Source organism: Pongo pygmaeus, chromosome 2, assembly GCF_028885625.2.
Source record: "Pongo pygmaeus isolate AG05252 chromosome 2, NHGRI_mPonPyg2-v2.0_pri, whole genome shotgun sequence".
Classification (NCBI taxonomy): domain Eukaryota; kingdom Metazoa; phylum Chordata; class Mammalia; order Primates; family Hominidae; genus Pongo; species Pongo pygmaeus.
In genome coordinates this window covers 104,703,357-104,718,323 of record NC_085930.1, presented here as the reverse complement: position 1 = coordinate 104,718,323, position 14,967 = coordinate 104,703,357, and the positions used below count along the sequence as shown (strand labels likewise).

The window sequence follows — 14,967 nt, the reverse complement described above, 5'->3', positions numbered from 1 at the left end:
CTGGCCAAAACATTTTTTTTTTTTTTTGTAGATATGGAATCTCACTATGTTGCCCAGGCTGGTCTCCAACTCCTGGGCTCAAGCGATCCTCTCACCTTGGCTTCCCAAAGTGCTGGGATTACAGGCTTGAGCCACCATGCCCTGCCACTCAGTATGATTTATTTTATTTTTTTTGGTAAAGTGAAAGCAAGTTTATTAGAGAAGTAAAGAAACAAAGGAGGCCAGGAGCAGTGGCTCACGCCTGTAATCCCAGCACTCTGGGAGGCCGAGGTGGGCGGATCAAGGGGTCAAGAGATCCAGACCATCCTGGCCAACATGGTGAAACCCTGTCTCTACTAAAAATACAAAAATTACCATCCTGGCTAACACGGTGAAACCCCGTCTCTACTAAAAATACAAAAAAAAAAAAAAAAAAAAAAAAAAAATAGGCATGGTGGCGGGCGCCTGTAGTCCCAGCTACTCGGGAAGCTGAGGCAGGAGAATGGCGTGAACCCGGGAGGTGGAGCTTGCAGTGAGCCTAGATAGCGCCACTGCACTCCAGCCTGGGCAACAGAGCGAGACTCCGTCAAAAAAAAAAAAAAAAGTTAGCTGGGCTCGGTGGTGCGCGCCTGTAGTCCCAGCTACTCGGGAGACTGAGGCAGGAGAATCACTTGAACCCGGGAAGCGGAGGTTGCAGTGAGCCGAGATAGCGGCTCTCTCACTGCACTCCAGCCTGGGCGACAGAGCGAGACTCTATCTCAAAAAAAAAAAAACAAAAGGAATTGCTACTCCATAGGCAGAGCAGTCCACCCGACAAGTTTTTTTGTTGTTGTTGTTTCTTGAGACAGAGTCTCGCTCTGTCGCCCAGGCTGGAGTGCAGTGGTGCGATCTCGGCTCGCTGCAACCTCCGCCTGCCAGGTTCAAGCAATTCTCCTGCCTCAGCCTCCCGAGTAGCTGGGACTACAAGCGCCCACCATCACACCTGGCAAATTTTTTAAATTTTTAGTAGAGACGGGGTTTCACCATGCTGGTCAGGCTAGTCTCGAATTCCTGACCTCGTGATCTGCCCGCTCCGGCCTCCCAAAGTGCTGGGATTACAGGCGTGAGCCACGGCGCCCGGCCACCCGGCATGATTTTTAATGGCTTTCTACATTGTATGGTTTGTTATTGTTGTTTTGAGACAGGGTCTCCTATCACTGATGCTGGACTGCAGTGGTGCGATCTCGGCGCTCTGCAGCCTCGACCTCCTCGGCTCAAGCGATCCTATATCACCTCAGCCCCCTGAGCAGCTGGAACGCACAGGCGTGTGCCACCTCGCCCAGCTAATTTTTAATTTTTTTGTAGAAAGGAGGGGTGTCTCACTACATCAAATTCTTGGGCTCAAGCGATCCTCCCACCTCGGCTTCCCAAAGTGCAGGGATTACAGGCATGAGCCACAGCGAGCGGCCAGCACAGGTGTCTTGAATATGTATATACGCGACTCCAGTATGGTTGGAAATGATTTGATTTGTTGTCTATGGAATTGCACACCCTGGAGCCTTTCTAACATCCGCGGCTTCATACTGGCATTTCCATTGTGGTGCAGCAACAATCTGAGTGAGCCTCCGTCTCTAGCCACACCATTTGACAACCAGTCCCAGAAGGTAACTGGAAGTCATGATGACAACTCCTATACTGTGAAAAGAAACTGCAAGCAAGGCAGTTAAGATGCAATCTGGCACGGTGACCGTAAGTCGGCGAACTGGGCGGCGAACGAGGCCTCGGTAGGGGAAGTGAAAGCCTGGTGTGGTTGCGGCTCTGGGGCCACCTAGCGACCGCCTCGGGATGTAGGCAGAAATTCCCGGCCCAGCTCCCCTCTGACCAGATAGCGGCCGAGAAACAATGGTTCTTTATCTGCTCCACTGACGCCAGGATGTCTTCTCCGTGCCCGATCCCGGAGTACAAACAGTGAAATGAGAAGCCGGTGAGAAACGCGCTGGTTAAAAACATCTCGACGGGAGACGCTGGTAGGCGAATGGTGACTGCAGACGCGGTCGGCGCCTGCCGTACCCTGGTCAGACTCTGGGTCAGAGCGCTAAGTTTCAAGGAGGCGGCGCTAAACAGGCCCTCTAGCCGGGAGCCTGTCGCGACCCGAGCGACCGTGGGTCGACCCCGATCCGGAAGTGACGCAACGGCGCCAAACACTTCCGGAGCTGCGGGGACGACTCTTCTGGAGGAAGCAGCGCGGGCTTGACCGGCGTCGGCCCGCCGCCTCTGCTGCCGCTTCGCCCCAATCCGGTCCCTCTGGCCCGGCCTGACCCGGTCTGGCTTGTTCGGGCTCAGCGGCCGCGAGGCCGCAGCTCCCGGTAAGTGCGCGGCGCACGTCACGGCCTTGTTTACCTTGGCGGGCCGCTGGGGGGGCCTCTCCGCGCGCCTCCCTGGCCGGGCCGGGACTCCGCCTTCGCCGTCGCCCGGGAGGCCCGGGCGCTCCCCGTCGCCGGTGCATTGTTCGAGCATTACCTGCCGTCAGCGGCCGGGCGCCCAGCGTGTGTCTGCCTTTTTTCCTCCCGCCGCTTTCTCAGCTCGCGGAAAGGTCAGAGGCCACCGCCTCTGACCAACCGGCACCGGCACATCTAGGCCCTCCCTGTCTGGCGCGGCGGGGAAACGCGCCGCCTCGGAGCTCCCCACTCGAGTCATCTTTGGGAGCTCTCGCAGCGCTGCCCGCGCGGTTTAACGCCCGCCTGTGGAGGGTATCCCCAGCTCGCGGGCTCCGCGTCCGCGCGAATATCCCGGAGCCCGCGGCGCCACTAGGGATGTGCGGCCCCGGAGCTGTGCCGCCGCCTCGCCAGAAGCTGGTTGGGCAGCCGCGTTCTTGGATGACTTCGCCTTAGTACTGTTCATTGCCCGGTCCCATAGAACTTTCTGTCATAGCGACATGTTCTTTACCTTTGCTGTTCAACATGGTAGCTACTAGCCACACATGGCCATTAAGCATTTGACTTATAGGCTAGTGCACCTGAGAAGCTAAATTTTAAATTTTACTTAGTTTTTAAGTGTAATTAAGTTTAAATAACCACATGTGGGTAGTGGTCACCGTATTAGAAAAGACAGATACAAAGTGTAGGATTTTGAAACGAAATTGCTGATTTCTAGTTTTGTGCCAAGTCGTTTTTCTTCGGAGATGTAGTTAGTAAATGACCATTCAGCGCCAGTGATCATATCTGGAGTAAACGTCTTCAGACTCACTAAAACTTATGTGTTCTGTGCGTGGTCGGCAAGCCCAGGATGGTTGGTTGTCAGGTCCCCTGAACATGTGATTTTGGCTCTGGAGGAAATATTTTTTTTTTTTTTTTTTTGGTGGGCGGGACAAAGTTGCTGTCACCAGGCTGGAGTGCAGTGGCGGCGATCACAGCTAACTGCAGCCCCGACTTTCTGGGCTCAAGTGATCCTCCTTTTTTAGCCTCCCAAGTAGCTGGGACTACAGGCACGTACCACCACACCTGGCTAATTTTTAAAATTTTTTGTGGATAAAGGATCTTAATAGGTTGCCTAAGCTGGTCTTGAACTGCTGGGCTCAAGCGATCCTCCCGGTTTGACCTCCTAAAGTGCTGGGATTACAGGCGTGAGCCACTGTGCATGATCTTTAAAAAAATTTTTTTAGAGACAAGCCCTCACTTTGTCACCCAGGCTGGTTGGAGGGCAGTGGCGTGATCATGGCTCACTGCAATCTCCTGGACTCAAATAATCGTCCTCACTTTGGGAGGCCGAGGCGGGCAGATCACGAGGTCGGGAGATCGAGACCGTCCTGGCTAACACGGTGAAACCCCATCTCTACTAAAAATACAAAAAATTAGCCAGGCGTAGTGGCGGGCGCCTGTAGTCCAGTGAGCCGAGATCGCGCCACTGCACTCCAGCAAGACTCTCAAAAAAAAAAAAAAAAAAGGAAAAAAGAAATATTGTCCCCCTTGGAACAAGATCAGCACTTTTTCTTTCTTTCATTTATTTGTTTATTTATTTATTTATTTTTATTTTTGAGTCTCGCTCTGTCGCTCAGGCTGGAGTGCAGTGGCGCGATCTCGGCTCACTGCAACCTCCGCCTCCTGGGTTCAAGCGATTCTCCTGCCTCAGTCTCCTGAGTAGCTGGGATTACAGGCGCACGCTTACCACGCCCAGCTAATTTTTGTATTTTTAGTAGAGACAGGATTTTACCATGTTGGTCAGGCTGGTCTCGAACTCCTGACCTTGTGATCTGCCCACCTTAGCCTCCCAAAGTGTTGGGATCACAGGCGTGAGCCACCGTGCCCTGCCCACTTTTTCAAGTAGAATTTGGATATTTAACTTTGAGATGATTAAAAATTAAATTTTCATTTAAATCTGCACCTAGAACATTTAGTATGAAATGGAGTTCTCTCTTTTTTTTTTGGAGGAGCCTGGAGTTTTCCCCACCTAAATATTTGGTTGGTGAGAAGCCTGTGGGCAATTTCTTTTTTTTTTTTTTTTTGACACGGAGTCTCGCTCTGTTGCCCAGGCTGGAGTGCATCGGTGCAGTCTCGGTTCACTGCAGCCTCCATCTCCCAGATCAAGCAATTCTCCTGCCTTAGCCTCCTGAGTAGCTGAGATTACAGGTATGCGCCACCATTCCTGGCTAATTTTTGTGTTTTTTGTAGCAGTGAGGTTTCACCATGTTTGCCCAGGCTTGTTTTGAACTCCTGAGCTGAAGCTGTCTACCCACCTTGGCCTCCCAAACCAAAGTGCTGGGATTACTGGCATGAGCCACCACACCTGGTCCTGGAATTTTTCTTTTCTTTTTTTTTTGAAGACAGGGTCTCACTCTGTCACCTAGACTGGAGTGTAGTGGCGTGATCTTGGCTCACTGCAGCCTCAGCCTCCTGTGCTCAAGAGATCCTCCCACCTCAGCCTCCCAAGTAGCTGGGACTACAGGCATGCACCACCACGACATTTATGAGTAACGTGACATAAATGAGCCACGACAGCATGAGTAAAGTGAGATCTGAAATATTAGCATTATTCTGTGTTAGATTACCACAGTGGAGGTGATTTTATAGTAAAAGTTCAATTTTAAGTCAGTTACAATTTGCTTTGTCAACATCTACATAACATTTAGGATTGAAATTGTGGTAGTTGAGAATCTGAAGGACAGAAGTACTGGAGTAAAGAAGCAGGCTTTCAGCTGGGTGAGGTGGAGGTTACAGTGAGCTGAGATGGCAACACTGCACTCCAACCTGGGTGACAGAGGGAGACCCTGTCTCACAAACAAACAAAAGAAGTGGTCTTTCAAACTGAGAGAGAGAATTGAGATTAAATTATTGCTCCCTGTTTACTTAGAATACTTTTTTTTGTGTTTTTTTTTTGAGACGAATTCTCTTGTCACCCAGGCTCGAGTGCAGTGGCGCGATCTCACCTCACTGCAACCTCTGCCTCCCTAGTTGGAGTGATTCTCCTGCCTCAGCCTTCCGAGTAGCTGGGATTACAGGTGCTTGAACTCCTGACCTCAGGTGATCCACCTGCCTTGGCCTCCCAAAGTGCTGGGATTACAGGCGTGAGCCACCACACCCAGCTGAATACTTTCTTTTTTTAGAAGGTCATGTAACTCTTGTCAGTATAATTATGACATGGATTTTTGTTGGCACTTTAAAAGAAGATAATTAATTTAATAGTTACTCTGTCCCTTGTTACTTGTCCTTTAAAATACCTTTGCTTTAAAAAAAAAAAAAAACTTGCAAAAGCAGTATACCAGCTTTAAAAATATAAATATAATTCTTTTCATTTTAGATGGAAATCATATTACATAGAATACTTGGGTGACATCTGCCTGAGAGATCTCCAAGAATTACAGGTATCTTTAATTTAAAGATTAACTTTTTCTCCTAAAGAAAAAACACCATCGTTAAGTTTAGTTGTGATTATGTGGCTCTACCATACAGAAGAGTTTGTTAAAAGTCAAACTGCTGGCCGGGCAGGGTGGCTCGCACCTGTAATCCCAGCACTTTGGGAGGCTGAGGCGGGCGGATCACGAGGTCAGGAGTTCAAGACCAGCCTGACCAACGTGGTGAAACCTCATCTCTACTAAAAATACAAAAATATTAGCTGGGCATTGTGGCATGTGCTTGTAATCCCAGCTACTCAGAGACTGAGGCAGGAGAATTGCTTGAACCCGGAAGGCAGAGGTTGCAGTGAGCTGAGATCATGCCACTGCACTCCAGCCGGGGGGACAGAGTGAGACTCTGTCTCAAAAAAAAAAAAAAAAAAAAGATCAGACTGCAAACATTATTTTTCTTGCCCCATAATTAATAGGGTTTTTTTTTTAATTTTTAGAAATGGGAGCATTTATAGTTAACATATCAACTTAGATATAGTGAGTGGTTTTTTTTTGTTTGTTTTGTTTTTTTTAAAGATGGAGTTTCCCTCTTGTTGCCCAGGCTGGAGTGCAATGATGCGATCTTGGCTCACTGCAGCCTTCACCTCCGGGGTTCAAGCAATTCTCCTGCCTCAGCCTCCCGAGTAGCTGGGATTACAGGCATGTGCCACCACGCCCAGCTAATTTTGTGTTTTTAGTAGAGACGGGGTTTCTCCATGTTGGTCAGGCTGGCCTTGAACCCCCAACCTTAGGTGATCCACCTGCCTCGGACTCCCAAAGTGCTAGGATTACAGGTGTGAGCCACCGCGCCTCGCCGATATTTTTATTATATAAAAATGTGACTCTAGGCTGGGCGCAGTGGCTCTTGCCTGTAATCCCAGCGTTTTGTAAGGCCAAGGCAGGAGGATCGCTTGAGGCCAGGAGTTTGAAACCAGCCTGAGCAACACAGTAAAACCCTGTTTATACAAAAAATAAAATTAGGTATGGGAGTGGCATATGCCTGTAGTCCCAGCTACTCAGGAGGCTGAGGCAGGAGGATCTGTTGAGCCCAGGAGTTGAAAGCTGCAGTGGGCCATGATCATGTTTTTATATCCCAGACTGGGTGACAGAGTGATACTACATCTCAGGACTGCATAGTCTTTTAGATTGGTTACAAATTATTTTTCCTTTTGGTAGACATGGGTGTCGCCATGCTGCCCAGGCTGGTTCGGAACTCGGTTTTGAATGATCCTCCAGCCTCAGCCTCCCAAAGTGTGGGGATTATGATACAGGCGTGAGCCACTGATACAGATGTGAGCCACTGTACGTGGGCCTTTTTTTTTTTTTTTAATAGAAGATCATTTACCTGAATCATCATCATTATTATTATTATTATTATTATTTTTGGAGACAGAATCTCTCTGTTGCCTAGGCTGGAGTGCAGTGGCACGATCTCACTGCAGCCTTGACCTTCCAGGCCCAAGCAGTTCTTCCATGTAGCCAGGACTACAGTCGCATGACCACTATGCCTGTCTTATTTTATTTATTTGTTTATTTTTATTTTTTTGTGACAGTGTCTCACTTTTGCCCAGGTTGGAGTGCAGTGGCATGATCTTGGCTCACTGCAACCTCCTCCCTGGTTCAAGTGATTCTCCTACCTCAACCTCCCAAGTAGCTGGGATTGCAAGTGTGCACCACCCTGCCAAGCTAATTTATTTATTTTTTTAATTTTTTTATTTTTTCTGATTGAGTCTCGCTCTGTTGCCCAGGCTGGAGTGCAGTGGTGCAATCTCTGCTCACTGCAACCTCCGTCTCCCGAGTTTAAGCAGTTCTCCTGCCTCAGCCTCCTGAGTAGCTGGGATTACAGGTGCATGCCACCACGCCCAGCTAATTTTTGTATTGTTAGTAGAGATGGGGTTTCACGTGTTAGCCAGGATGGTCTCGATCTCCTGACCTCGTGATCTGCCTGCTTCGGCCTCCCAAAGTGCTGGGATTACAGGTGTGAGCCACTGTGCCCAGCCTAATTTTTGTATTTTTAGTAGAGATGGGATTTTGCCATGTTGGCTAGGCTGGTCTCAATCTCCTGGCCTCAGGTGATCTGGCCACCTGGGTCTCCCAAAGTGCCAGGATTTTTTTTCTTTTTTTTGAGATGGAGTCTCGCTCTGTCATCCAGCCTGGAGTGCAGTGGTGCGATCTCGGCTCAATGCAAGCTCCGCCTCCCGGGTTCACGCCGTTCTCCTGCCTCAGCCTCCTGAGTAGCTGGGACTACAGGCACCCGCCACCACTCCTGGCTAATTTTTTGTATTTTTAGTAGAGATGGGGTTTCACCGTGTTAGCTAGGATGGTCTCGATCTCCCGACCTCGTGATCCGCCTGCCTCGGCCTCCCAAAGTGCTGGGATTACAGGCATGAGCCACTGCGCCCAGCTGATTATTTTTTTTTTTTTGAATGTGTTGTAGAGACATGGTCTCACTAGGTTGTTCAGGTGGGCGTTGATCTCCTGGCCTCAAGCGATCCTCTCATCTCAGCCTTCCAAAGTTCTGGGATTATAGTTGTGAGCCACCACACCTGGCCCTCAGTCTTTGTTTTAGATTATGGTTGGTTGTTTTTTTCAGACAGATTACCTACTTCAAGTAGACTTTATATTTGCTTTTGTATTTAATCAACATTTGTTTGTATAAATTGTTTACGTACTGTTAAATCCAAATGCTCTTACACTTTAAGGTTCTATTAGTTTTAGATTTTTTTTTTTTTTTTTTTGAGATGGAGTCTCACTCTATTGCCAGACTGCAGTACAGTGGCGGGATCTCGGCTCACTGCAACCTCTGACTCCCTGGTTCAAGTGATTCTCCTGCCTCAGCCTCCTGAGTAGCTGGGGATTACACGCACGCACCACCACGTATAGCTAATTTTTGTATTTTTAGTAGAGATGGGGTTTCACCACGTTGGCCAGGATGGTCTTGATCTCCTGACCTCGTGATCCGCCCGCCTCGGCTTCCCAAAGTGCTGGGATTACAGGCGTGAGCCACCGCACCTGGCCTAGTTTTAGATTTAAATCACTAGTTGATATTGTTCCTTTCAGCTCATCAGTTGAAATGGTAGTTGTGTAGAAAAGTTAATGGGTGTTTGCCACAATCTTTCTGTGAGTTGAAGTTAGGGTTTGTGACTGTTTCGCTTTCTCAACTAGTATTCTCTTTTCGTTTATATGTAATTGAGTAACATTTTGCGATCTGCGGGCTTTTCTTTTTTGAGACGGAGTTTCCCTTGTGTGTGTGTGTGTGTACGTGTGTGTGTGACGGAGTTTCGCTTTTATTGCCCAGGCTGGAGTGCAGTGGCGCAATCTCAGCTCACTATAACCTCCGCCTCCTGGGTTCAAGCGTTTCTCCTGGCTTAGCCTCCCGAGTACCTGGGATTACAGGTGCCTGTCACCACGCCCGCTTAATTTTTTTGTATTTTTAGTAGAGACAGGGTTTCACCATGTTAGCCAGGCTGGTCTCAAACTCCTGACCTCAGGTGATCCACCCATGTCAGCCTCTCAAAGTTCTAGGATTACAGGCATGAGCCACCACACCCGTCCAGTAGAACTCTTTAAACCTGAAAAATCAGTCAACTTTGCAGACTAGAGGAGGATGTTGAAGACCTATGTGTGTTATTTTTTTTTTCTTTACCAACTATGCACCTATTTTTCAGACACCTAAGAGTAATGTCTGTGAAACAGTGGTTTTCTTTTTCTACATATTGTAGCAGGAAGTGTTCCTATTTATGTACTGTCTGTATCAATACTAACGGGGCATCATGATAAGCAAAATTTTAAACTTTGGTAGTTAAACCTTTATGTTGCCTCCCCTCTGGGTGGCCAGCTGTGAGGATGTGCTTCTCCCTTAAGGACTTTGGCAAGAATAACAAGTTCATTGGAATTTGACTTTCTGACATGGAGCAGATGGCCTTGCCCTGTCATGCCAAGCCTTTCATGTGAAGTTACCATTTATCAGCTGCTTCTGTCTCTCCAGGGAAGGATTTCCCTTTTATAAGCCTGGGCCAGGGGGATGATGGTGAGATTCCCCATGTGATACCAGAGTTGGAATAGGCTGTAGTGAGATTAGGGCCAGGACTGTCCCATTTTGATTCTTGAATGGTTTCTGTTGCAACTTGTCATGGGGAAAAAGTAACACTTATTTTTTTTTTTTTTTTTTCTCCCTTAGAAGACAAAAATACTAATGCATTTGAGAAAGCGGTAGTTTTGGGGGGAGGGGTAAAAAGCAACTGCTTTCCTGATCTGCAACTTGGCTGGATGCTAAGATGTCAGTGGACATGAATAGCCAGGGGTCTGACAGCAATGAAGAGGACTATGACCCAAATTGTGAGGAAGAGGAAGAAGAAGAAGATGAAGACCCTGGGGACATAGAGGACTATTACGTGGGAGTAGCCAGCGATGTGGAGCAGCAGGGGGCTGATGCCTTTGATCCCGAGGAGTACCAGTTCACTTGCTTGACCTACAAGGAATCTGAGGGTGCCCTCAATGAGCACATGACCAGCTTAGCTTCTGTCCTAAAGGTGAGCAGTGTTGTAAACTCCAGTGTAATCCCCCCCAGTTAAATCTAAGGATGAGCTGTTGTTAATTAATGTCTCCTCCAGACTAATTGAATGGCCTTGTAGCTTGAAACCAAATTTAAGTGTATGTCAACATCATTTGGACATTTTGTTACATTTACTTTGTTTTCTAATATATGCATGTCTAAGGTCCTCAGATTCCCAAATTAGTAAGAATTAGAAAGTAGGGGTGGGACAGATTCAAGAAAGATGTACCATACCAGAAATGTGTAGTAGCAGAATTGCACAACTTTGCACGTTTCAGGAAGTGAGTTTTCAGAATTTTATGAGGTTGATACAATAAGCATCAGGATCACCATCTTCTGTACGACTGTGCGTGACTGATAAATGTCTTGAGAGTATACAGATCCCTCTGGTTTGCCCTGAATAGTCATTGCCTTTGGGCTAATGAGCTCATTTGTTTCATGTACTGATTTTAATAATAATTCTTTCTTATAGCTTGTATTTCATTGATTTAGGGGGTGTTAGTATGGAAATTGTAGAGAATGAACAAAGTTGATTATTCCAGCAAGCATTTTATTTTTTAACACATAAGCTAAAACATACCTTTGGATGTCTTGCACCTTAGGCCAGTTATTATCCTCACTATTTACATTTTTTATGATCATTTTGACAGTTTCCCAACAAGCATGCTTCCTTCTCTAACACTGGCCATTATGGGAAATTGGAAATATTTCTCTTACTTTAATGTTTTCACTAATCTTTTTTCATGAATTGTTACTTGGATTTTGTTTCTGATTAAATTGGAGGTCAAAAGGGCACCTTGGCATGATGTCAACCAAATAAATTTTATTGGTACTTAAACAGAAATAACTAAGGTGTGCCTTGTATGATTTCTATAAAATTTGCTTTATCTACTAGTTTAGGGATTTTTTTTCCCCCAGATGGTTGGCAAAGGCTAATACCTTGAATTTAGATACTCAGGTCTTTATTAGCAACTGGCTGGAAGCTGAAAGCTAAGTTTTTTGTTTTTTTTTTCTGTGACTAATTTCTATAAGTGATTGTAGACTTCCTCTCTTGTGCTGAGCAGAAAACTCTGAAGAATAGGGACCTATAGATCCTCTGGGTTTGGGATTTCTGCACTATGGCTATAACAAAGCTGCTGGACCCCTGCCTCCAGAGGGCATTTCCCTGGTAGAAAACAATAATCGGGTTTCTCTTCCTCACCATGCACACCTCTCCCTTGTTGATCAATAGTTTTCTTTTGCTTTAGTCATACTGTCAGGTTATATACAATGTTGGTATTTAAAATAAGAAAAGGATATGTTCATAATGTTAGGTTACAAAAAATAATATTTGGAATTATGTAGTGTGTAACCAAGCTCTGGACAGTGTCAGTTGACCAAGTTCATGAGGATGTTCCTGTCTATACACAGGAATTCTCAGATCGTCAAGCCTCTGTGCTGGATTTTTCTGCCCTGCTAGAGACAGCTGAGGGGCCCAAGCACCTGTCCGTCTGTCCATCCTTCCTTCCTTCCTTCCTTTTTTTTTTTAATTGTGGTAAAATATATGTAACATAAAATTTACTGTTTTACATTTTTCCTTCTTATACATGGTCAGCTTCCTGGAAAGCTTTCCCTTCACCACCTCATCTCTTACTGCCCTTAGGGGTCCTCAGAGTCTAGCTCATGCTTTCTCTGAGTGAGTTTCCTTGAGAGCCCCTAGAGCACAGTGGCCATGCCTTCTTTTGGTCTGTGTCCAAACAATACAGCTCGTTTATTTTTTTAGGTTATGTACTGCAGTCTTCTGACTGCTTTATGTTTTACCTGTTCACACATTTTGGCGTGATCTCTCCAACTAGATTGTCAGTTCTTGGAGAGCAATAACTGTCTTGTACCTTATCTCCTCCATCATTCTTGTCACACTATTTCATCTATAGTAGGTATTGAATAATTGCTTGGATACTTGTGGATTTTGTTGATTGTTGGTGATAGTAGCAGCTGCTGCTGTTGGTGTGAGCTAGATTTCCTAGTCCCTGATACATTTTCTTTCCTATTGGAAATGAAATGAAAGGGCATTGTTCTGGCCTTTAAAACTGAGAAGAGTAAGAGCAAAAAGAACTTGTCACAGAGATGAGGGAATAAATAAGAGAAGGAAGAGAGTTGAAACAGTATGAAAGGGTTAAAGAGAAAATGGAGCAAAGAGAAAAATAATCCACAAAAATTTAGATGTTGATAGAAGACAGAGTTAATTTTTTCCCTTCTGTGCTTCACTGAGAAATATGTTAACACCATTTACTTTCTGGGGCTGGGCAAAAAAAGGTTGTGGCTCTTTGGTTGGCTTGACTGTACATAAAGGGACTCTGGTGTTTTAAGTGGTTCAGAAACTTGACCAAAGAGACTGGACAGAAAAGCAGCTTGGTTAAGAGTAAAGGAGAAGGAATCATATACAATTTTTTTTCTTTGAGGCCAGATACAAGCTAACATTGTTTTTATTTACTTATATTTTTAAAATTATATTTTAAATACAAAAATTAGCTGAGCGTGCTAGCATGTGCCTATAGACCCAGCTACTCAGGAGACTGAGGTGGGAGGATCACTTGGGCCTGGGAGCAGAGGTTGCAGTGAGCTGAGATTGCCCCCACTATACTCCAGCCTGGGCTACAGAGCAAGACCTTATCTCAAAACAAAACAACAAAAATTTTTTTTTTTTGGTAGAGATGGGGTCTTGCTATGTTGCCTAGGTCTTAAACTCCTGGCCTCAAGCCATCTTCCCACCTCAGCCTCCCAAATTCCTTTACAAGCATGAGCCACCACTCCTGGCCTGTTTTTATTTTTGTAATTAATATTTTTTGAGGATGAGAGGGAATAATTTAAGTGCTTAGTTTACCCAATGGTGTTCTGGCTACTCTGGTTCTCTTGTCGCACATGTCTCTGAAAGTGTGATTGATGGTGATAGTCACCCAGATCACTACTGATATCCCATTGGTCGTAGTGCTGATTGCACAATTCTGTGGCATATTGAAATATTTAATTTTTTAACGTAATTTAGGTTCTGTGGCTTGTAGAAAATGTTGCATGTATGTAATTGAAAATTATAGTCTTACGAATTCTAGTCTATGAGTAAAAACTATCCAAGTTTGAGGAGTAGCTTAAATTTTTCACTCGATTCTCATGTCTGTGTACTCATTTTGTTGTGTCCAGGCAGTTGCCATGTGAATTATTTATAGTATAGCATAAAGTTACGCCTTTTACTGCCATTTGGGATTTGAAGTCTCTTTTAAAAAATTATTATTAAAAAAAAAAATTTTTAGAGATGAGCTCTTGCCCCATCTCACAACTGGAGTGCAGTAGCATGATCATAGCTCACTGCAGCCTCAAACTCCTGGGTTCAAGCTATCCTCCCATCTCAGCCTCCCAAGTAGCTGGGGCTATAGGTGCGTGCAACTAATTAAACAAAAATTTATTTTGGCCAGGCGCAGTGGCTCACGCCTGTAATCCCAGCACTTGGGGAGGCCGAGGCGGGGGAATCACGAGGTCAGGAAATCAAGATCATCCTGGCTAACACAGTGAAAGCCCGTCTCTACTAAAAATACAAACAAAAAATTAGCCGAGTGTGGTGACATGTGCCTGTGGTCCCAGCTACTCAGGAGGCTGAGGCAGGAGAATGGTGTGAACCCGCGGGCAGAGGTTGCAGTGAGATGAGATTGCACCACTGCACTCCAGCCTGGGCAAGAGAGTGAGACTCTGTCTCAAAAAAAAAAAGAGAAAAAATTTTTAAGTGGACTCAAAAAGCTGCAAAAAAAAATTTTTTTTTTAAGATACAGAATCTCACTATGTTGCCCAGGCTGATCTCAAACTCCTGGCCTCAAGTGATCCTCCTGCCTAAGCCTCCTGAGTTAGCTGGGTAAAGTGTCTTAAGTAGAAAAATCACAATTTTCAGCTGGGTGCGGTGGCTCACGCCTGTAATCCCAGTACTTTGGGAGGCTGAGGTGGGTGGATCACGAGGTCAGGAGAGCCCTGGCTAACACAGTGAAAACCCTGTCTCTACTAAAAATACAAAAAATTAGCCGGGCATGGTGGCGGGCACCTGTAGTCCCAGCTACTCAGGAGGCTGAGGCAGGAGAATGGTGTGAACCCAGGAGGCGGAGCTTGCAGTGAGCCGAGATCGTGCCACTGCACTCCAGTCTGGGTGACAGAGCAAGACTGTCTAAAAAAGAAAGAAAAATCACAATTGTCTGGGACACTGGGCTTTTAGTTTAATGAGGGCCCTGGTGTCAGAGAGTAACTTCCTGTGTATGTTCTGGGACCAGTCTATGAGTAAAGTCATTATTGAGAGAGGAAGGTGCCCAGAAAATCAGATCAAGGGCTCAAGATAGAGAACAGAGAAAATGCTTATCTGTTACTGAGGTGGGGAAGCTGCTGGTATTCAAATAGTGGCAAAACAGAAGCATTATTTGAGAATGAACTATCCTACACAAATCACAAATGGAATAGTCAAATGAGATGAAATGATTGCCAAGTGAGGTGTTGTGTTGTAGGAGGAGGGGATCTCTGGGGAATAAGTATTTTTAGTGATCATGTATGAGTCTTTAAAGAAAAC

The 14,967-nt window shown here is 45.8% G+C and overlaps 2 protein-coding genes across 9 annotated transcripts in view; one reads left to right on the top strand and one right to left on the bottom strand.

Annotated features, from left to right (window-relative positions):
• Positions 1-1,589: 1,589 nt before the first annotated feature.
• LOC129033351 (uncharacterized protein ARIH2OS-like) lies at positions 1,590-2,597 on the bottom strand. Its single transcript, XM_054481749.1, is given in 2 exon segments — positions 1,590-1,868; positions 1,870-2,597. Coding segments are annotated over 2 exon segments (885 nt in total). The 5' UTR covers positions 2,476-2,597.
• ARIH2 (ariadne RBR E3 ubiquitin protein ligase 2) overlaps positions 2,158-14,967 on the top strand; it is a 64,452-nt gene continuing 51,642 nt past the window's right edge. Inside the window, exons 1-3 of one of the 8 annotated variants that reach the window (XM_063661150.1) lie at positions 2,253-2,324; positions 5,752-5,815; positions 10,017-10,368. In XM_063661150.1, the coding sequence (XP_063517220.1) occupies positions 10,114-10,368 (255 nt within the window). In that variant the 5' untranslated portion in view covers positions 2,253-2,324; positions 5,752-5,815; positions 10,017-10,113. Of the gene's footprint in view, positions 2,325-5,751; positions 5,816-10,016; positions 10,369-14,967 lie in introns of those variants that run through there. The other 7 variants (XM_054481724.2, XM_054481729.1, XM_063661149.1 and 4 more) reach the window with 7 other exon arrangements.